Consider the following 23,611-nt stretch of genomic DNA (forward strand, 5'->3'; position numbering starts at 1 on the left):
AACAGCAGAGGACCCAGGACTGATCCCTGCGGAACTCCACTTGTAGCTGGGCTCCAGGCTGAATATTTACCATCTACCACCACTCTCTGACTTCGACCGGTTAGCCAGTTTTCTATCCAATTGGCCAAATTTCCCTCTATCCCATGCCTCCTGACTTTCCGCATCAACCTACCATGGGGAACCTTATCAAATGCCTTACTAAAATCCATGTATACTACATCCACTGCTATGCCCTCATGCACATGCTTGGTCACCTCCTCAAAGAATTCAACAAGACTTGTAAGGCAAGACCTACCCTTCGAGAGAAAGTGAGGGCTGCAGATGCTGGAGATCAGAGCTGAAAATGTGTTGCTGGAAAAGCGCAGCAGGTCAGGCAGCATCCAAGGAATAGGAGAATCGACGTTTCGGGCACAAGCCCTTCTTCAGGAATCAAGACCTACCCTTCACAAATCCAAAGTGGTGTTGTGTTCCTCATTTGTCAGAAACAGTAATTTAAGCAATTCTTGGATAGGCACATGGAAGTTAGTGCAATGAAGGGTTTGTAGGTTCGTCTGACCTTAGAGCAGGATAAAAGCCTGGCACAACATCGAGGGCCAAAGGGCCTGTACTGTGCTGTACTGTTCTGTGTTCTATGGTGAAGGACGTTAGCTGAAGCCAACCTTTATTTTGAATAGATTTATTCACAATGAAATGTTACTTGGAAAAAGTTCCTGACTCCATTCTGGCCTTGTGTTTGTTGCTTTATAAATATTTTCCCCTCATCCTGTTCAGAGATGTTGTTATACATCTCTGGAACAAGTAGGACTTCAACCGAAACCACCTGACCTTGACGTCAGGACATTGACAAGAGCCCAGTCTTCCTTTATACTCCTTTTGGAATCAAATAAGCCAAATCAAATCAAATTAATGAACAAGTGACAGCCTCTGGCATAGGTTTTTTATATGTGCTGAAGGAGTCATTGAATCAGTGTCCTCCATCTGTATGCACTTCAACTTAAATGCAAGCATTCTGAGAATATAATTTTTAGAATTCCATCTAATTTTCCCTAAACAACATTGCAGATTGGTGCTGGGATCCTAATACATATATTAGTGACTGGGATCTGAATATTGGAGGTATAGTTAATAAGTTTGCAGATGAATTGAAGATTGATATTGTTGATTGCGAGGAGGATAGTGTCCGGTGACAGCCTGATATTGATCAGCTGGTAAACTGTGCACAGCAATGACAGATGGAATTTAATCCTGGTAAGTTTGAGGTCAATTAAGGGAAGGCTTTATGTAGTGAATGTTACTCCCTCGGGAGTACTGAGGAACAAAGGGAGGAACAGATAAATGGTCAAGTCCATGGATCCTTGAAATTATCGCCACAGGTAAGCAGGATGGTGAAGAAGGCATGCCTTCTTCATTAGCTGTATTATGGAATATAGGAGCAGGGAACCTGTTGCAACTTTACAGAGCGTTGGTTAGGCCACAGATGGTATACAATATACAGTTCTGGTCACCACACTATCAGAGGAATGTGATTGCACAGGAGATGGTGCAGAGGAGATTCACCAGGATGTTGATTGGGGTGGAAAGTCTCAGTTATGAGAAGCAATAGCTGGATTTGTTTTCTCAGCCGAGGTGACTGAGAGGGTATCTGGTTGGGTGAAACAAAACTGAGAGGCATAAACAGGGTAGATGTAAGAAGCCTTCCCCATGATAAACATGTCTAAGATCAGAGGGCATAAGTTTAAGGTAAGGAGTAAGGAGGGGATGTGAGGAAGAACATTTTCATCCAGAGTGTGGTAGAAATATGGAATGCACCGTCTGAGAGGGTGATGGAAGCAGAGAGTCTTGCAACATTTAAGCATCTGGACAAGCATTTAAATGCCAGGGCACAGTAGGTTATGGACCAAGTGCAGGTAAGTGGAATTAATATAGTTTGGTGATGGTTGCTTGATGCAGACATGGGAGGTAGAATGGCCTGTTTCTGTGCCCTTTGACTTTACAACGAGTGTATTTCAGTGCGTGAATCTCTTCCATGCCATATTTAGCTGAATGGTTATGACATAGCACCATACAATGTGGAAGGGACCCATTCAAACTGTGCTTCACTTCATGAAAAAGAAATGAATTCTTAGCACCACCCTGACAAGACTCCTTGGAATCATTCTTATTTCAATACAGTCATATCTCATTGATACACGTTCCAGTAAATATAAACTCACCCTGACTTCATAAGACAACTTGTTACCTTAAGTATCAGCCTAATTCATCTTCTCGGAAAAGCCTCCAATCAAGTGTATTCCATTGCAAGTAAGGAGACCAAACTGTATAAAGTGCTCTATGTGCAGCCTTACCAGTGCCCTCTGCAGTTGTAATAAGAGTCCCTGTATACTGCATTCCTCTTGTAATAAAGACTGGTGTTCCTTCCTATTATTTAACTGCATGCTAAAATTTTGTGATTCGAATATAAGAACTCGATCTTTCTGTACCATAGCAATAATTGCGTGGCATAGTGGGTCAGTGGTTAGCACTACTGCCTCACAGCGCCAGGGACCCGGATTCGATTCCAGCCTCAGAAGTCTGTATGAAGTTTGCATATCACCCTGTATCTGTGTGCGTTTCCTCCAGGTGTTCTGGTTTCCTCCCACAGTCCAAAGATGTGCAGATTAGGTGAATTGACCATGCTAAAATTGTAAATACTGTTCAATAATGTGTAGGCTAGGTGCATTAGTCATGGGAAATGTAGAGTAATAGGGATGGGGGAATGGCTCAGGGTGGGATACTCTTCAGAGGGTCAGTGTGTACTTGTTGGGCCAAATGGCCTGTTTCTACACTGTAGGGATTCTCTGATGGTGTTTTACAGTCTCTCTCCATAATCTGTTTTTCTACTCTTCTTGCCAGAGTGGACACAACCTCACATTTTCCCACATGATACACCGCGTGCCAAAATTTTGTCCATTTCCTCAAACTGTTTGTACTCCTTTGCAATCTTTTTGGCAACTTACTTTCCAACTTATCCCTGTTTCATCTGCAAACCTGGCTGTAACTCAATCAGTCTCTTCGTCCCAGTCATTATTACAGTTCATAAATAGTTGAGACCCTAGCACTGATCCTTGTAATGCTCCGGAAATTATGGTTTAAGTTGAAAGTGACCCCGTTAGCATGCATGCTAATATATAAATTCATCTTTAGTAACTGTTTGTGCCATCATCTTGAATGCCTTTTTGATATCCAGATGCACATTGAGTTCCTGTTATCTATCCTGTTGTCAAGTCCTCAAATGACACTCAAATTGGTCAAATATTACTTCGAACAAATAATTGTTGCTTTTTTTTGTCTTGCATTGATTAAACATTGATTAGAATAAATGCGCAATGCAAAATTTCATCAATTTACACTGCAGGAGAAATTTGCACTGCAGCTGATTGGCTGGTGAATAGTCGTGGAGGAAGTGACCAGGAGTGATAAGTTCCCCAATCCCATGGTAATTCCATGAAAGCTACACATGTTAAACATCTTCCATCTGTTTGCAGAGAAAGGATCTCTGCCTAGGAATTACGTCAAATAGTAGCTTGGTAGTACAGCATTGCATATGAGTGAACACTTTTATCACTAGGATATCGAGGAGCTGGCCAGGTTTTCTGTACTGTTGTTTACCACAAGCCGATCTTTGCTGGAACATTAAAATATTGGGTTTCTTGCAGGTCCCACATGCTATAATTTTAGCCGAACGAATAATTTCATAAATATGGCCATTTGTTATCAATACAAGCTTGATGGTAAAATGTGGTACACCAAAGTCATCCTGCAAAATAATGACTAATCTGATCAAATGATTTCTCACTGTATATTGTACAAGCTCATCAACATCCCTACTTTTGGAACTGAAAATTGTCCAGAGTACATTGGATCATCCTGTAAGGACAAGGTATCTAAAGGTTTTGTGCAAAGCAACAAGCCAAAAAAGTGTTTTGCCTATCACACAAATGAGTAATGCAATGTATAAATTTCAATGCCAGTGTGATACAAGGCTTTTCAGCTACATATCCAAAGGACTCGTGGATCATAGTAAAAGTGTATCCCTTTAGCTGTTCGCAACAAATGGTATTAACCATACAGTTTCATGTTTGCAGATTTGACAACAGTGTTCAACAACAGATATGATTCTGCTGTTGGACATTTGACTGATTTTCCCTGAGTATACACAGGATTATGCTGAGAACCAATTCAGGATTGTCATTTGGGGTTGCAGTCTAGCATACTTGCACATACTGGAAGCAGCATATGTTAATCCACAGAGCTCTGTTCTTCAGACACAGAAAGAATGTGTGCATTAATTGCTCTTGTTTTGACTCACCGGAATAGGTTACAGCCATTTGCTGGTTCATTTCTCAGGACAATGCCTTAACTAATATAAGTCAGCCTGTCCAGTTTAAAATTTAAACAAAGCCCGGCCGTTAACTATCAATAATTGTTAACTGGTGTATTCTCCATGGCAGTACTTCTGCCACTCGGCCCACTTGCAAATTCATACAAGATAAATGCTTGTTGTCCCCTTAAATTGGTATTCTTAAAAATTCTGATGAGTTAAAAACAAAGAGCTTCCACAGAAGAATTTGTTTCAGCAAAAGTTGTCAAAATTGAGTAACAATTTCCTTTACACTCTCATTGGGTAGGGCTTAATCTTTGATGGGATTTTAAGGAGTAATGTGCAAGCAGAACAGAGGTTGTTGTATTGATCCTTGCGGCACACTGCTGGTCACAGGTTTCCAGTCTGAACAACAATTCTCTATCATCACTGTCTGTTTCTTACCTTTAAGCCAATTTTATATCTACTTGGCTAGCTGTCCCTGTATCCCCTATGAGCTAGCCTTACTAACGGGTCTACCACACAGTACATTATTGAAGGCCTTGCCAAAGTCCATGTAGACAACATCTACCACACTCCCCTCATCTGTCACCTTGGTTACCATTTCAAAAAAAAGCTCCATCAGATTTGTGAGACATGATTTCCCACACAAAGCCATGCTGATCCCTAATCAGTCCTTGCCTTTCCAAATGCATGTAGATCCTGTCTGTCAGAATCCCCTCCAACAAATTACCCACCACTGACATTAGGCTCACCGGTCTGTAGTCTTCTGACTTTTCCTTGCAGTCTTTCTTAAATAATGGCCCAACTGTAGCCACTGTGCGATCTTCTGATATCTGTGGCTGTCGAAATAAATACCTCCGCTCGGGACCCCGTAATTTCTTCCCTAGCTTCCTTCAAGGTCTTGGGATACACTTCATGGAATCCTACAGTGTGGAAACAGGCCATTTGGCCCAAAAAGTCCACACTGACCCTCCCATTCCCCAATATTCTGCAGTTCCCCTGACTAATGACTAAACCTACACATCCCTGAATGTTATGGGTAATTTAACATGGCCAATTCACCTAACCTGCATATCTTTGGACTGTGGGAGGAAACTGGAGCACCCGGAGGAAACCTATGCAAACACTTTAGAATGTGGAAACTCCACACAGTCGCCTGAGGCTGTGCTGCTTGATCAAGTCCTGGGGATTTATGCATTCTCAGACCTTCAGTACTGTGGGCTCTTCAAGACATTAGATTAGATTACTTAGTGTGGAAACAGGCCCTTCGGCCCAACAAGCCCACACCAACCCTCCGAAGAGCAACTCACCCAGACCCATCCCCCTACATTTACCCCTTCACCTAACACTACGGGCAATTTTAGCATGGCTAATTCACCAAACCTGCACATTTTTGGACTGTGGGAGGAAACTGGAGGAAACCCACGCAGACACAGGGAGAATGTGCAAACCCCACACAGACAGTTACCTGAGGCAGGAATTGGCCTCCCATATTACTATTTACTTCTCCCAGTTCCCTAACTTTCAAGTCTTTCTCCATGGTGGTGGTATGATATTATTCCAACACCATGGGCTCTTATCTGATTAAATAGCTTAATGCATGATTCCTTATCCAATGTCTTTTGAAAGTCCACAGCACAGTGGCTAGCACCGCTGCCTCACAGCGCCAGAGACCAGGGTTCAATTCCTGCCTCAGGCAACTGTCTGTGTGGAGTTTGCACATTCTCCCCGTGTCTGCGTGGGTTTCCTCCCACAGTCCAAAAATATTCAGGTTAGGTGAAGGGATAAATGTAGGGGAATGGGTCTGGGTGGGTTGCTCTTCGGAGGGTTGGTGTGGTTCCACACTGTAAGTAATCTAATCTTAGATCCTCACTTCCCCATTATCCTGCTTGTTACTTCTTCAGAGAATCCTGATAAATTTGACATGCATAATTTCCCCTTCTTGAAGTCATGCCGACTCTGCTTGATAATATATATTTCTAAGTGCTCTACTATTATATCTTTGACAGTAAACTCTTCACGTTTTCCCTTTAGCTGAGGTTCTCCTACAGACTAGTGAGTTAGTATGGTTGCTAATTGCTGTAATGCTTGCATAACCTAAAAAGACAGAAGTTAACAGGACAAATAAAGGCAATTTGCCCATCGTATCCATTCTTCCTTGTATCCCTTTTGCATTTTTTATCCTGACCTTCAATCTGTGCTTCTAAGCCCTTGTACCATCAGCTAATGGGAACAAACAGCTTTTCTTTGACAGCTTTAAATAAAATAAACATAATCTTGTGCATCTCTATCAAATCCCCACCCTATCAACTTCCATTATGCTTAGCACACAAATGAAGTTCCTTTACTTAGACTTGGTTCCACACAAGACAACGGGCAAGTCTGTCACTGTCCTTGGTCCTTTGCAATCTCATTCACTGCAGCAAAGGTACTGTTCAGCTCTAGAAGGTCGTCCTTAAATTTCTTTGCCAAGTCTTTGGCCATGTTCTACCACCTATTGCCTAAAATGCAATATTTGTGACGTGCCAACTCAGTTATACCTCTCTTGATATCCTGTAGGTTCCTCTGATCAGTCCTCTGTTGCAGTTTTGCATTGGTGATACCTCGCCAAGTTGTGCCCAGAATTTTACATAGGCAGCACAAGTTGAAGACGTTGAATGTTTTCCTTTATATAATAAACTGGAGTATAAGGACGCAGAAGTATGCTGCAGCTGTACAAAACCCTGGTGTAACCCCACTTGAAGTACTATGAGCAGATCTGGGCAGCACTCTTCAGGAAGGATATATTGGCCTGACAGCGAATACAATGTAGATCTATGAAAATGATATCTGAATTTCAGCGGTTAAGATATGAGGAGACATTTGGCCTATTTTCTCTGGAATTGAGAAGACTAAGGGGTGCTCTAGTCCAAGTCTACAAGGTATTAACAGGAAAAGACAGAGTGGTAGATGTTTGGAACTATCTTGGTGGTTGCAGGATCAGTTGTTTATTTTGAAACTGGGATTGATCAATTTTTGTTAAATAAAGTGATTAATGAATAAGGGTCAAAGGCCGACGGGGGTGGAGGGGGGGCGGGGGTGGGGTGAAGAAGGCGTTTGGACATGTGTCTTCATTGGTTAGTGCATTGTGTAAAGGAGATGGGACATCATGTTACAGCTGTTCAGGACATTGTTTAGGCCATTTTTGGAATATTGCTTTTAGTTTTCTGCTAGCGGAAAGATGTTAAAAGTGAAATGTGCAGAAAAGACTTACAAGGTTTTTGCCAGGATTGGAGGATTTGAGCAATAGGGAGAGGCTGAATAGGCCTGAGCTTGGAGGTTGAGTGGTGACTTTACAGAAGCTTGTAAAGTCATGCAGGGCATGGGTAGGGTGAATAGCCAAAGTATCTTCCCCAGGGTAGCGGAGTCCAAAACTAGAGGGCATAGGTTTAAGGTGAGGCATTTTCACACTAAGGGTGGTGTGTGTGTTGAATGAATTGCCATAGGAGGTGGTGGATGTGGATTTAAAAGGAAACTGAATGAGCCTATGAATAGGAAGCATTTAATGGGATATGGTCCAAATGTTGGCCAATGGGACTAGATTAATTTAGGATATCTGGTTGGCATGGACGAGTTGGACAAAAAGGTTTGTTTCCATGCTGTACATCTCTATGGCTCAACTCTTGGGGACACCACTGTTTGTCATCCTTCTTTCTGAAAAGCTGTTTACCACCATTTCTTGTTTTCTGACCTCACACCAGGTTTTTTCGCAACTGACCCTGAACCTTTCTGCTACCAAAAAGGAACCATGTGCGTTCAAACCAAGGTCTCTCTGATCCTCTGTGTTTCCCAGAGTCCGACCATTCATTATGTAGTCTCTTTCCACATTTGTCCTGCCCAAATGCACCACATCACACCTTTCTGACTTGAATTCCATTTGTCATTCTGCCCATATCTTCACATAATCTAAGGCTGTCCTTCTCTCTCTTTACCATTCCATTGATTTTTATATGATCTACAAACTTCCTGATTAACCCAACTACATTCAAGTTGAAATCATTCATAGAAACGATAAACAGCAAGGGCTCCAACACAGGCCACTGTGGGATCCCACTGGACACAGACTTTTGGTCAGGAAGACACGTCTCAACCATTGCCCTTTTGGTTTCTGTAACTCAGCCAAATGTGGATTAAATTTGCCAAATTTACTTGGGTCCCATGGATTCTTGCCTAGGCTGTCAGTTTCCCATGCAGATCCATACTGAAATCCAAGTAAACGACATCAAAAGCATTGCCCTCATCTACAGACCTAGTGAGCTCTTTGAAAAATTCAATCAAGTTGGTCAGACGTGGCTTCCCCTTAACAACACCATATTGACCCTTCTTGATTATTTCCTACAGATTGATTTTGTGTCTCAGAATTGCTTTCAATAGTTTTTTTATACTCATTCATGGGATGAGACTATCACAGGCTGGACCAGCAATTATTATCTATCCCTATTTGTCCAGAGGGCAGTTATCCCGCATTGCTGTGGGTCTGGATTTGCATGAAGGCCAGACCAGGTAAGGATGGCAGTTTCCTTCCCTAAACGACATTAGTGAACCAGGTGAATTTTACTGACAATCAACCATGGACTCATGGTCATCATTAGACTCTTAATTCCAATTTTTCTTTTCTTGAATTTGCATTCAGTTTCCCCACCAATAAGGTTTGACTAACTATACTAGGATGAATACAGTTTAAATCTGAGACTTATAAATAGTATCTTACTGCAGCCTGTAGGAGTTTATTTTTTGAGTGGTAGTATTGAGTGATTACATAGATTTCAAAAAATATAGATTTTAGAACCAAACCATTTGTTCCAACCAATCTGCACTTGTTTATACTCAAGACCCCCTCTTAGAAGGCAAACAGGCTCCTAAATCAACCATGATCGTCTTGTCAAAATCTTCCATGCTATAACTGCGCAACATTTCAGGTGGACAAAAGTAAAATATTAAGGATGGAAATCTGAAACTATGCAGAAAAACAACATTCAGGTTGATGACCTTTTTTTTTAATACTGTCTAATGTGCTCAGTATTCCAGCATTTTCTTTTTTAAAAGATAATAGTTTACTGATAGCGTGTATGTAGCAGATGTTTCCAGTACAGTGGGCATTGTCACTGTAATGGGGGATGTCAGTCCAGGGCCACTGGATAACCCTGCAGTTGCTGTGGTCTTTGAGTCCTATAAGGTGGGGTCTTTTGGCAGGGCTTGTTGGTGTGTCATAGGATCATAGAGCTATACAGCATGGAAATAGACCCTTCGGTCTAACTTGTCCATACAGACCAGATATCCTAAATAAATCTAATCCCATTTGCCAGCATTTGGTCCACATTCCACTAAATCCTTGCTATTCATATACACATCCAGATGCCTTCGAAATGTTATAATTGCTCCAGCCTCCACCACTTCCACTGGCAGCTCATTCCATACACGCACCACCCTCAGTGAAAAAGTTAACCCTCCGATCCCTTTGAAATCTTGCCCCTTTCACCTTTAAATCTATGCCCTCTAGTTTTGAACTCCCCACACTGGGGAAAAGATCTTGGCTATTCACCTTATGATGTTGTTACTTTCTGTAATGTCATCCCTCGGCCTCTGATACTAGGGAAAATAGCCCCAGCCTATTCAGCCTCTCCCTATAGCTCAAACCCTCCAATCCTGGCAACATGCTTGTAAATCATTTCTGAACCTTTTCAAGTTTCACAAGATCCATCCAATAGCAGGGAAACCAGAACTGAACCCATCATTCCGAAAGTGGCATATCCTGTACAGCTGCAACATTGCCTTCCAATTCCTATACTCAGTGCACTGACCAATAAAGGAAAGCATGCCAAACACCACCTCCACTATCCTGTCAACCTGCAACTCTACTTTCAAGGAACTATAAACCCCACTTCAAGATTTCTTTGTTCAGCACATCTCCCCAGGCTCTCAGGGAAGCCAGTGGGTGTGGTTTATTTGGTCTTTCAGAAGTCCCGCATCAGATTAATATGTAAAATTAAAGCATATATGAGTGTGGCCGGTATTTTGAGATGGAAACGAAAGGTCAGCGGGCAGGAAGCCAAGTGCAGGAATGGTAGGCAGTGACTTGTAGGGTACTGCAGTGATTGGTACAAGGACACCAGATATCCTCAATCTGTGTTAATGATTGAGATGAGGGAACTAAATCCAACATCTCAAAATTAGCAGATGAACAAAGCTGGGTGGAAGAGTGAGCTGTGAGAATGACTCAGATGTTGCAGTGTGATTTGGACAGCCTGAAGGAGTGGGCGAATGCATGGCAGAAGCAGTATAATGTGGATAAATGTGAGGTTATTAGCTGACTGACTGTGTCTTTTTTTAGGTGAGAGAAGAGTGGGAAGAAGCTGAGCGACAAGCGAAGAACCTGCCAAAAGCAGAGAGACAGCTCTTGGTTCAGGTATGAGCACATTACCATGTGACCATTGATCTTGGAAGCTCGAATTCCTAGTCTGGAATTCTACATAGTAAGAACAGCAAATATTTAATATAAATAGTTACTTGACAAGCAGTTTATATTTTATTGATCTGGTAGTAACACATTTTAAAGTGAATTATATCCCATATCATTTTCACATGAAAGTTTGCTGTTCTCGTTCTCTGAACAAGGATGTTCCAAGAATCCTTAATATCTGTTTGAAGGAAACCTTCGCATTCATGACCAGTAGGATTATCAACTTTGGATTGAATGCTGATTAATCCCCAGGTCCTGATGATCTACATTGGAGAGAACTTATTTTAAAAATAAATGGCCCTAGAAATAGTGGGTGCATTGGTGGTTATTGTCCAAGATTCTTTAAACTCCGGAATAGTCCCTACAGATTGGAGGTAATGTAATTTCACTATTTAAACAGAGAAATAGGGGGAAAGCAGGGAATTATCCACCAGTTGCGCCAATAATGGGGAAGATGTTAGATTTTCTGGTAGGGCATTTAGAAACAGTGGTAGAATCGGACATAGCTGAAAATGTGTTGCTGGAAAAGCGCAGCAGATCAGGCAGCATCCAAGGCACAGGAGAATCGACGTTTCGGGCATAAGCCCTTCTTCAGGAAGGGCTTTTCCAGCAACACGTTTTCAGCTCTGATCTCCAGCATCTGCAGTCCTCACTTTCTCCTAGAATCAGACATAGTCAGCATGGATTTACAAAAATAAATCATGCTTGACAAATCTGAAATTCTTTGAGGATGAATCTAGTAGATAGTCATCGAGCTATATAGCATGGAAACAGACCCTTTGGTCCAATTCGTCCTTGCTGACCAGATATCCTACAAATAAATCTAGTCCTATTTTCCAGCATTTGGGCCATATCCCTCTAAACCCTTCCTATTCATAACTCCATCCAGATGTCTTTTAAATGTTGTAAGTTTCACTGGCAGCTTATTCCATACCTGCACCATCTTCTGCATAACAAAGTTGCCCCTCAGGTCCCTTTTGAATCTTGCCTTTCTCACCTTAAACCTATGCCCTCTATTTTGAACTACCTCACCCCATGGAAAAGATTTTGGCTATTCACCCTATCTCTGCTTCTGATGATGTTATAAACTTCATTAAGGTCACCCCTTGGCCTCCGATGCTGTCGGGAAAATAGACCCAGCCTATTCAGCTTTTCCTGTAGCTCAAATCCTCCAATCCTGGCAACATCCTTGTAAATCTTTTCTGAAGCCTTTCATGTTTCACAGCATCCTTCCTAGAGCAGGGAGACCAGAATTGCAGGCAGTATTCCAAAAATGGCCTAATTCATGTTGCTGTTATACAGGACATGACCTTCCAACTCCTGTATTCAATCCACTGACCAATAAAGGGAAGCATACCAATTACTCCCTTCACTATCCTGTCAATTGGGACTCCACTTAGGTTGCAGGTTCATAGTTCCTTCTAAGGTCTCTTCAGCAGCACTCCCCCAGGTCCTTACCCATTAAGTGTTATCAATCCTGCCCTGATTTGCCTTACCAGAATGCAGCTCCTCACATTTACCTTAATTAAACTCCCATCTACCACTCCCCGGTAGATGGACCATTGGTCCATCTGATCAAGATCCTGTTGTTCTGAGGTATCCTTCGGTATCCACTACACCTCTAATTTGGGTGTTTTCAGCAAACTTACTAACATTGCTTCCTATGTTCACGTCCAAATCATTTATATAAATGAAGAAAAGCAGTGGACCTAGCACCAATCCTTGTGGCACACCGTTGGCCCCAGGCCTCCTGTCTGAAAAGCAACCCTCCACCGCCACACTCTGAGCCAGTTCCGTATCGAAATGACTAGTTCCTTCTATATCCCATGTGATCTAACTTTACTAACCAGTCTACCATGAAGTCCATATAGATCACGTCCACCATTCAACCTTCATTAATTCTCTGCATTACTTCTTAAAAAATCTCAATCAAGTTAGTGAAACACAATTTCCCACACACAAATCCCTAATCAGTCCTTGCATTTCCAAATACATGTAAATTTTGTCTCTCAGGATTCCCTCCAACAACTTGCCCACCACCGATGTCAAACTCGCCATTCTATAGTTCCCTGGCTTTTCCTTACCATGTTTCTTAAATAGTGACACCATATTAGCCAACCTTCAGTTTTCTGGCACTTCATCTGTGGCTGTTGATGTAAGTATCTCAGCAAGGGGCCCAGCAATCGCTTTCCTAGCTTCCCCCAGAGTGCTAGGGTACACCTCATCAGGTCCTGGGGATTTATTCATCTTTATGTATTTTAAGCTGTCCACCACCACCACATCTGTAATATGGACATTTTTCAAGATGTTCCCATTTATTTCTCCATGTTGTCTATCTTTCACATCCATCTCCACAATAAACACTGATGCAAAATACTCATGAACTATCCCCCCATCTCCTACGGTTCCACACACAGGTGGCCTTGCTGATCTTTAAATGGCCCTATTCTCTCCCTAGTTACTCATTAGTCTTTGATGTATTTGTAGAATCCCTTTGGATTTTCCTTAATCCTATTTGTCAAAGTTATCCCATATCCTCTTTGTGCCCTCCTGATTTCCCTCTTGAGTGTAAAGCAAATAGAAGTATACTTTTCTCAGGATTCACTCAATCCCTGCTGTCTACACCTGACATATATCACCTTATTCTTGACCAAAATCTCAATTTCTCTCATCATGCAGCATTCCCTACACTTACCAGCCTTGTCTTAACAGGAACATACTTTCTTTGAACTCTCATATCTCTCATAATTGATCAGGGCAGCCAGTGGATGCAGTTTATTTGGACTTTCAGAAGGCTTTTGACATAGTCCCACATAAGAAATTAATATGTAAAATTAAAGCACACGGGATTGATGCCAGTGTATTAAGATGGATAGAATATACCTCAGCAGGCAGGAAGCAAAGTGGAGGAATAACTGGGTCTTTTTCTAATGGCAAACAGTGATTAGTAGGGTACTGCAAGGATTGGTACAAAGACCCTAGCTACTCTCACGCCATGTATATGATTAAAATAAGGGAACTATGTCTAACATTTCAAAATTTGAAAATGACCTCAAGCTGGATGAAGAATGAGTTGTGAGAATGACAGAGATGTTGCAGTGTGATTTGGACAGGCTGAGTGAGTGGGTGAATGCATGGCAGAAGCAGTATATTTTAGTTAAATGGGCGGCACGGTGGCACAGTGGTTAGCACTGCTGCTTCACAGCGCCAGAGACCCAGGTTCACGGTGTGGACTTGTTGGGTCGAAGGGCCTGTTTCCACACTGTAATGTAATCTAATGTAATCTAATCTAAATGTGAGGTTATCCACTTTGATAGCAAAAATAGGAAGGCAGATTATTATTTGAAAGGCTATAAATTGAGAGAGGAGAATGCTTAATGAGACATTTATGTCCACGTGTATCAGTGGCTGAAAGTAACACAGTTGTTGCAGACAGTCAAGTAGGCAAGCCCTGTGTATTGGCCTTCATAGTGAGTGGGCTGGAGCACAGAAAAAAGTTTCTCACTTCTGTAATTATACAGGACTTTGGTGAGACCACACATGGAATATTGTATGCAGTTTTGGTCTCATCTGAGGAAGGATGTTTTTGCTCTGAAGCAAGTTCAGTAAAGGTTTACTAAACTGTTTCCTGTGATAGCAGGACTGATGTATGAGGAGAGATTGAATCACTGAGGATTATATTCACTGGAGTTTTGAAGAACAAGGAGGGATCTCAGAAATCTATAAAATTCTAACAGGACTACACAAGCAGGCAAATATTTCCAATGGTGGAGGAGTCCAGAGCCAGAGCCTTTTAAGGATAAAAGTGAACGTTTTAGGACTGAAGAAGAGAAATGTGGACTTGGGTGAAGTTGGAACTCATTGACTATCCATAGGTACACTTGACAAGATAGTAATGGAGCCACCTTCTGAATTTCTGCAGTCCACATAGTAAAGATGTTCCTGAACTGTCATGTGCTTATGGATCTTTTGTATATCCAGAATACAGAAGTCATGAAGGAATAATGAAATATTTTGAAATCAGGATGATGTGCATCTTGGAGGGAGAACTTGAAGGTGGCAGTATTCCTATGCATCCACTGCCCTTTTTTTACCAGGTGGTGAAAGTTGTAATTTTAGGAGGAATATCGGAGTTCTCACTATCACGGATGAGTTTAACTAGATATTTATGTGCTTGGACAGAAGGGGTATCAAGAATAATTGCAGGAAATGTAGTGAACATGATTAACCACAACGGAGGCACAGTTTCAGGAAGTTAAGATATAGTTCAAGCAGAAATATAGGTTCTGCCATTGTTGGAATGGAGGAATGGAATAGAATTCCTTATAGGAAACAGGCTGGGAGGGAGTGTCCTCAGAATTGCTGCAAGCGTCATAGAAATTAGAACAGTATGCCACAGTGCAGGAACAAGCTCTTTCACCTACCGCATTGGTGCCAACCATGATGCCATTAGCAAGTGTTGAGAAGATTTGTAGCTCAGGTTGAGGTTCTGGATGTAGGTTTGCTCGCTGAGCTGGAAGGTTTTTTCCAGACGTTTCATCACCCTACGAGGTAACATCTTCAATTTCTTCTTTCTTTTGTATTTTAGCTATAGTTTAGGAATAAAGTGTGTTTTGCTGCAAGACTGGTAGCTTGACCAATTGAATTGTGTCTGGAACGCATCATCTGGCTTTGAAATAAGACAAACATTAGGGTCTATCTTCTTGGTATATTTTGAGGGGGTTTGGTCTGGTCCATAATACTAATAGTTGCAAACTTTTACGTGTGTGTGTGTGTTGAGAGAGTTTTTATATTCAGCCTTGAAAGGTCTAGCTGTAATGTTTACAATCTATAGAACATTACAGTGCAGCACAGTACAGGCCCTTTGGCCCTCGATATTGCTCCGCCTTGTGAAACAAATATGAAGCCCATCTAACCTACACTATTCCATTCTCAACCATGTGCCTATCCAATGACCATTTACATGTCTGTAAAGTTGGCAAATCTACAACTGTTGTAGGCAGTGCGTTCCATGCCTCTACTATTCTGAGTAAAGAAACTACCTCTGACATCGGTCCTATATCTATCAGCCCTCAATTTGAAGCTATATCCCCTTGTGCTAGCCATCACCATCTGAGGAAAAAGGCTCTCACTGTCCACCCTATCTAACCCTCTGATTATTTTATATGTCTTGATTAAGTCAGCGCTCAACCTCCTCCCCCCACCCCCCCTCCCCCCACAATTAACAAAGCCTCCCGTGCCTCAGCCTTTCCTCGTAACACCTTCCCTCCATACTAGGCAACATCCTAGTAAATCTCCTCTGAACCATTTCCAGCACTTCCACATCCTTCCTATAACGCGGTGACAATACTCTGCTGCACTAGAGTTTTGTACAGCTGCAGCATGACCTTTTGGTTCCGAATCTCGATCCCTCTACTAATAAAAACAAATACACCATATGCCTTCTTAACAACCCTATCAACCTGGGTGGCAACTTTCAGGGATCTGTGTAAATGGACACCAAGATCTTTCTGCTCATCTACATTACCAAGAATCTTACCATTCGCCCATTACTCTGCATTCCTGTTACTCATTCCAAAGTCAATCACCTCTCACTTTTCTGCATTAAACTCCATTTGCCATCTCTCAGCCCAGCTCTGCAGCTTATCTATGTTATCTATCTGTAACCAACATCCTTCGGCACTATCCACAACTGTACTGATCTTCGTGTCGTCTGCATATTTACTAACCCAGCTTCTCCGCCCTCATCCAAGTCGTTTATAAAAATGACAAATAGCAGTGGCCCCAAAACAGATCCTTGTGTTACAATACGAGGAACTGAAGTCCAGGATGAACATTTCCCATCAATCACCACCCTTTGTCTTCTTTCAGCTAGTCAATTTCTGATCCGAACCACTAAATCACCCTCAATCCCATGCCTCCATATTTTGTGCAATAGCCTACCGTGGGGCACCTTATCAAACACCTTACTGAAATCCATACATACCACATCAACACCTTTACCTTCATCCACCTACACTTAGTTCATAGCCTATAATGCCCTGGCATTATAAGAACTCATCCAGGTACTACTTAAAAGTTATGAGAATACTTGCCTCCACCACACTTTCAGCACCACACTCCACATTTCTACCACCTGGCTGAAAAAACGTTTTTCTCAGATCTTTAAATCACTTATTCCTCACGCTACCCTATGCCCTCTGGTCTTTGGCATGTCTGCCATGGGAAAGAGATTCTCACAGTCTACTCTGTCCAAGCCTCTCATAATTTTGTATACTTCAATTAGATTCCCCCCCCAACTTCCTCTTCTGCTAAGAAAACAAAGCCAGTCCGTCCATTGTCTTCTCATACCTCAGACTTTTCATCTCAGACAACATCCAGGTGAATCTCCTCTGAACCCTCTTCAGTGTAATCATTTGCCAGGCAATGACCATCTGCAAAAAGAGGGAATCTAACTATTGCTGAACTCCCCCATGTATAACATCCTGAGGGGTTACCATTAAACAGAAACTGAACTGGACCACCCATATACATACCGTGGCTACAAAACCAGATCAAAGGCTAGCAATTCAGTGATAAGTAACTCACCACCTATCCCTGCAGTCTGTCAACCATTTTCAAGACGCAGCCACAAATGGGCGGCACGGTGGCACAGTGATTAGCACTGCTGCCTCTCAGCGCCAGAGACCCGGGTTCAATTCCCGCCTCAGGCGACTGACTGTGTGGAGTTTGCACGTTCTCCCCGTGTCTGCGTGGGTTTCCTCCGGGTGCTCCGGTTTTCTCCCACATCACAAAGATGTGCAGGTCAGGTGAATTGACCATGCTAAATTGCCTGTAGTGTTAGGTAAGGGGTATGGGTGGGTTGCGCTTCGGCGGGGCGGTGTGGACTTGTTGGGCCGAAGGGCCTGTTTCCACACTAAGTAATCTAATCTAATCTAAAAAATGTAATGAAGCATCATCAGTTTGCCTGGTGCAGTTCCTACAGCACTTCAGGTTTGGTACCATGCAAGACAAACATTGACACTCCATCCACAATTTTGAATGGTCATTCCTCCTTCATTACAGAGCAGTAGTAGTGTACATCATTTGCAAGATGCATTACAATAACTTACTCAACAGCACCTTTCAAACCTGCAGCCTCCCCCAGCTGGAAGGTCAAAGACAGCAGATGTATGTGAATACCACCACCGACAACTTCCCTTTCAAATTACACACCACCCTGATTTGGAATTATATCACCATTGCTTTGCTGTCGTTGGTTCAAATTTGTGGAACTCTCTTCCTAAGAGCATTATGGGTGTCCCTGCAACCCATGGATTGCAGTCGTTCAAGGAGACAGCTCATTGCTGTTTTCTCAAGGGCCAGTGATTTTGGCCATGCTCGTAATGCCCATGTCCTGAGAATAAATTTTCTATCAACTGCTTTTCTTTCTTCTGTCTTCTCCCTTCTCACTGTCCAAAGTCATAAATAGCATACTTTTACTACTTTGGGTACGAGTAGTAATTCCAAAGCATTTTATACAAAGCATTGTTCCTAAAGTTAGACACACTATCAGAATGGTAGCTAAACTCCAAGAGTTAACTTCCAACAAAAGCATGGAAAAACTAGCATTGTATTTCATGAATTTTGCAGGTTAAGTTAAGATTTAAAGCTTTCAAATATTTCAGCTTTCAAGATATTATGGACACAAGTTAGGGTAGATGGACAGAAACTGTCTACTGGCAGATGAATCTTTGTCTGGTCTAACACTAAATTCTCACTTTCCTATTTGATCGTTTGGGAACAAAATTAGGAATTACTAATTTCACAAAAAATGGTGATTTCAATTTTGAACATTTTTTGAAAATGGCAATTGATGTTGATTAATTTTAAATTTTAAATCCAAGATGACAACTTTTTGTTATCGAACAGTGTTAAGGTATATTAATTTAGATCTTAGATCAATGCTGATCTCATTAAATGGAGAAATAGCTTAAGGTCTACTGCTCTTATGTTATGATCACAAAGGGGACACAAGTGGCTACAATGTGTTATCTGTATATATGATTATGATTACAATGTTGAATATAGGACATTCGCACTGGACAGCTAAAATCTTAGTTTTTTTTTCTTTGTGTGTGAGTTCTTTTAGATCCATGTACATATCTGAAGAAACTGTTAACTTACTCCCATCTTCATTCAGACCAAGACATCTCTGAAGGAACCAATGGTCCATTTACATAGAATGAAAGCATGTCCCAGTATAAGTCAATACATGTAACGGCCAGTTTGCCACACAGTGTGCCATTACTAGCAATTATACAATGAATATCTGGTGTAGTGATGTTGGTTAGAGAATAGACATAGCCAGGACACTGGAGGAAGCTTCCCCTTGTCATCTTTGAAATAATGCTGTGGAATTTTACATCCACCTGCAAGGGCAGGTGGAGCTCAGTTATCATCTCAGCTGAAAGACATCACCCTTCAATAGTGACTGTTTCAGTACTGCTCTAGACTGTCAGCTTAGTGGATTCTCTGAAGTGAGAATTTAAGCAGAATCTTTTAACATGAGTGTTATTGAACTACAACTGACATAACCATTAAACTATTAACTGTGTGTTCTTCTTTGTCCACTGTCAAGTTTGATATAGTTTGATTTTTATATTAGTAATTGTACCTGACTGCTACTTTGGAGAAGTAAATAGATCTTTGGTAGGAATTGGGTATGCTATACAATATGCTAATGAGCTTTTCTTACTGTTCAGCATTTCCAGAGTATGGTTGAGGCTCTAGAGGAAGAGGCAGCCACTGAGAAGTTGCAATTGGTTGAGACACATCTTGCTCGTGTAGAAGCTTTGCTCAATGATCGTCGTCGTGTTGCTTTGGAGAACTACCTCTCTGCATTACAAGCAGATCCACCACGTGTAAGTACTCATTGCTTTTAGTTCTTGATAGAATTTAGGATAGAGAGTTTAAAATAAGAATATGTTCATGAGAAAACAACAGACAACATAATTAAAGGGAACTAGTGGATGTAGCATTCTTAGATTTCTAAAAGGCTTTTGACAAAGTGCCATATCAAAGAATGCTGTGCAACATAAGCGCTCAAGGTCTTGGGGTTGTGTATTATGGATAGAGGATTGATTGGCTAATCAGAAGCAGGTGAAGCATTAAGGTTAATTTTTGGGATGGCAGGCTGTGGTAAATAATGTACTTCAGGAATCAATGTTGGGACATCAGTTATTGATCAGTATTGTCTAGCAGCTATGTCCTTTAAGACCCCACAGTAGTACTGCTGCTGAGCCATTCTTTGTGATGGATATTAAAGTCCCCTGCCTAGAGTACATTTTGCACCGTTGCCACCCTCAGTGCTCCTGAAAATTATTGTTCAACATGGAGGAGTCGGTGGTAATCAGCAGGAGATTTCCTTGCCCATGTTTAACCTGATGTCATGAGACTTCATGGGGTCTGGAGTCAATGTTGAGGATTCACAGAGCAACTTCTTTGGACTGTTTGCTGCTGTGCTGCCACTTCTGGGACTGCCCTGCATGCATCCAGGGATGTTAATGGTGGTGCCTGGGACATTGTAAGATACTTTTCCATGCATTTGACTGTCAGGCTGTTGGCTGTTGTGTGAGACAACTCTCCCACTAGCTCCCAGGTGTTACTGATGTGGAATTTGCAGGGTTTTCAGGGCTGTTTTTGCAGTTGTTATTTCCAATGCTAGTTGGTCCTTCTGGGTTCATTTCTTTGTTCAGACTTTGTAACGATTAATACAACTGAGTGGCTTGCTAGGAGATTTCGGAGTGAGTTGTGGGATTTCACTTGAGTCAAGTACATTTCTATGGCTTGTCAGCTGGATGATGTGAGGATGGCAGATTTCCTTCCTTGAAGGATATTAGTGAACTGGATGATTTTTTACGACTATTGATACACCATTTTCATCATTAAATTCTTAATTCAAGATATTTTAAAAATTAAGTTCAAATTCCGCCATTTGCATGATAAGATTCAAACCTCTGTCCCCTGCTGCGGGATTCATCTGTCCATGACAGTATCAGTAAGAGTGACTGCCGCACTGTCCTTGTGGACAAAGTCCCACCTTCATTGTTAATACCCTTCATGGTATTGTGTGGCACTGTCACAATGCTAAATGGGACAGACTTCGAAAAGATCTCACACGTCATGAATGGGCATCCATGTGAGGCTGTGAGCCATCAACAGCAGTAGACAATCTTCAACTTGCATTATCACTACGCAGCCGTTACCATCAAACCAGGTGTATTCTCCGGTTCAGTGGACAATGAAGGAGCAATCCAAGGTATACCTAAAGATGAAGAGTCAACCTGGTGAAAGTGCCTGCGTGACAAATGGCATAAGGAGCGATTTATAGACAGAGTGTTCCCACAGCTTACGCTAATAGTGGTATTGTGTATTACCTATAAGATGAACTGCAGAAAATCAGCACAGATCTTTGGACAGCACTTTCTAAACCCATGATAACTTTGATCTAGAAAGTCAAGGGCTGCAAGTTCTTATCCAAACCTGTCACCATCCTGAGTTGGAAATATATGACTGTTCCTTCATTGTAGCTGGGTCAAAATCCTGGAATTGCCTCCCAAAGGACATTGTGAGTCTACCTACAGCACTTGGACTGCAGTGGTTCAAGAAGACAACTTAGCCATTCTTGAGAAGGTGGTGGTAAGGACGGGCAACAAATGCTGGCCCATAAATGCAGTGAGGCCCATGATCCATGAGTGAGGAAAATAAAATTATCAGATCTTAATTCTACATTTCTGCTACATCCAGTCATGAATGATGGTGGATAATGAAACAACTCACTGGAGGAGGCCACTGAACAAATATCCCCATCCTCAATGAGAGAAAAGACTAATACATCAGTGCAAAGATTAAAGCAGAAGAATTCATCACAATCTTCAGCCAGAACCGTTGGTTCGATCTCCACTTCCTGATTTCCCTAGAATCACAGGACAATTCAGTCAATTGAACTCACTCCATGTGACATTAAAAAAAAAGGTTGGAGGTACTGGATATTGCAAAGGCTATGGCACCTGAAAATACTCCACTGATTTTGCTGAAGATCTCTTCTTCAGAATTGGTCACACCTTAGCCAAGCTGTTCTATTACAGCTACACCACTAGCATCTTGGGGTGGCACGGTGGCTAAGTGGTTAGTACTGCTACCTCACAGTATCAGGACCCGGGTTCAATTCCAGCCTCTGGTGACTGTGTGGAGTTTGCACAGTCTCCCAGTGTCTGCATAGGTTTCCTCCAGACGCTCCGATTTCCTTCCACAATCCAAAGATGAGCAGGTAAGGTGCATTAGTTAGGGGTAAATGTAGAGTAATAGGGTATGGGTCTGGGTGGGTTACTCTTCGGAGGGTCAGTGTGGACTTGTTGAGCCGAGTGACCTTTTTCCATACTGTAGGGATTCTATGATACCCATCAATGTGTAAAATTGAAACAAAAGCAGAAAGTGCTTGAAAATCTCAGCAGGTCCTGCAGCATCCGTGGAGGGGAATCAGGGTTGACGTTTCAGGCTCACTGACTCTTTTTCAGAATGGTTCTGTAGGAGGGTCACTGAGCCCTATGTTATGTTGCACTTATACAGCACGTTGGGGAGGCTGCATTTGGAGTCTTCTGTTCAGTTTTGATCACCTTGCTATAAGAAGGATGTTATTATAAGAAGGATGTTATTATAAGAAGGATGTTATTATAAGAAGGATGTTATTAAATTGGAAAGAGTGCAGAAGAAATTTACAAGGATGTTGCCAGGACTCAACGGTCTGAGTTATAGGGAAAGGCTGGACAAGCGAGGACTTTTTTCTTTCGCGCTCAGGAGACTAATGGGGAGACCTTATAGAGGTGTATAAAACCACGAGAGGCATGGGTAGGGTGAATGCACTCAATCTTTTTCCCAGGCTTGAGGAATGTAGGACTAGAGGGCATCAGATTAAGGTTGGACAGTAAAGAATAAAAGGAAATCTGAGGGGCAAATTTTTTACACAGGATGGAATGCAAAGGGAATGAGCTGCCAGAGGAAGTGATTGAGGTGAGTTCATTACAAAACATTTAAAAGGCATTTGGACAAATTCATGGATAGGAAAGGATTAGAAGAATATGGGCAAAGTGCAGGGAAATGGGGTTGGTGTTGATGGACATTTTGGACCAGTTTGGGCGAAAGGGCCTTTTAAATGTTTTAATGTACCTGTCTCAACCACTTTCGCTGGCAGCTCATTCCATATGCATATTACCCTCTGTGTATAGAAATCGTCCCGCAGGTTCCCTTGTATTCTTTTTCTCTCTAACTTTAAACAGGTGCCCTCTCTTCCTCAATTCCCCAACCCTCAGAAACAGACTTGAGTGCAATCATACCATTCCTCTCATACAAAATAGGACAGTACAGCACAGTACAGACCCTTTGGCCCTCAATGTTGTGCCGACCTTGTATCCTACTCTAAGATCAGACTCACCTACATACACTTCATTATACGTACTTCCACGTGCCTATCCAAGAGTTGCTTAAATGTCGACTCTACTACCACTGCTGACAGTGCATTCCACACACCCACCACTCTCTATGTAAAGAACCTACCTCTGACATCTCACCTAAACCTTCCTCAAATTTCCTTAACATTATGCCCCATTGTGATAGACATTTCCACTCTGGTAAAAATTCTCTGGCTATCCACTCTATCTATGCCTCTCATTATCTTGTACACATGTATCAAGTCACTTCTCCCCCTCCTT

The 23,611-nt window shown here is 42.0% G+C and overlaps 1 protein-coding gene across 3 annotated transcripts in view; it reads left to right on the top strand.

Moving 5' to 3' along the window:
* aplp2 (amyloid beta (A4) precursor-like protein 2) overlaps window positions 1-23,611 on the top strand; it is a 223,482-nt gene that overhangs the window by 125,472 nt on the left and 74,399 nt on the right. For all 3 annotated transcript variants that reach the window (XM_043676955.1, XM_043676956.1, XM_043676957.1), the window contains 2 exons: window positions 10,734-10,808; window positions 19,607-19,765. In XM_043676955.1, coding sequence (XP_043532890.1) covers window positions 10,734-10,808; window positions 19,607-19,765 — 234 coding nt within the window. The remainder of the gene's footprint in view (window positions 1-10,733; window positions 10,809-19,606; window positions 19,766-23,611) is intronic.

The sequence above is a fragment of the Chiloscyllium plagiosum genome, chromosome 35 (assembly GCF_004010195.1).
Source record: "Chiloscyllium plagiosum isolate BGI_BamShark_2017 chromosome 35, ASM401019v2, whole genome shotgun sequence".
NCBI classification, from domain to species: Eukaryota; Metazoa; Chordata; class Chondrichthyes; order Orectolobiformes; family Hemiscylliidae; genus Chiloscyllium; species Chiloscyllium plagiosum.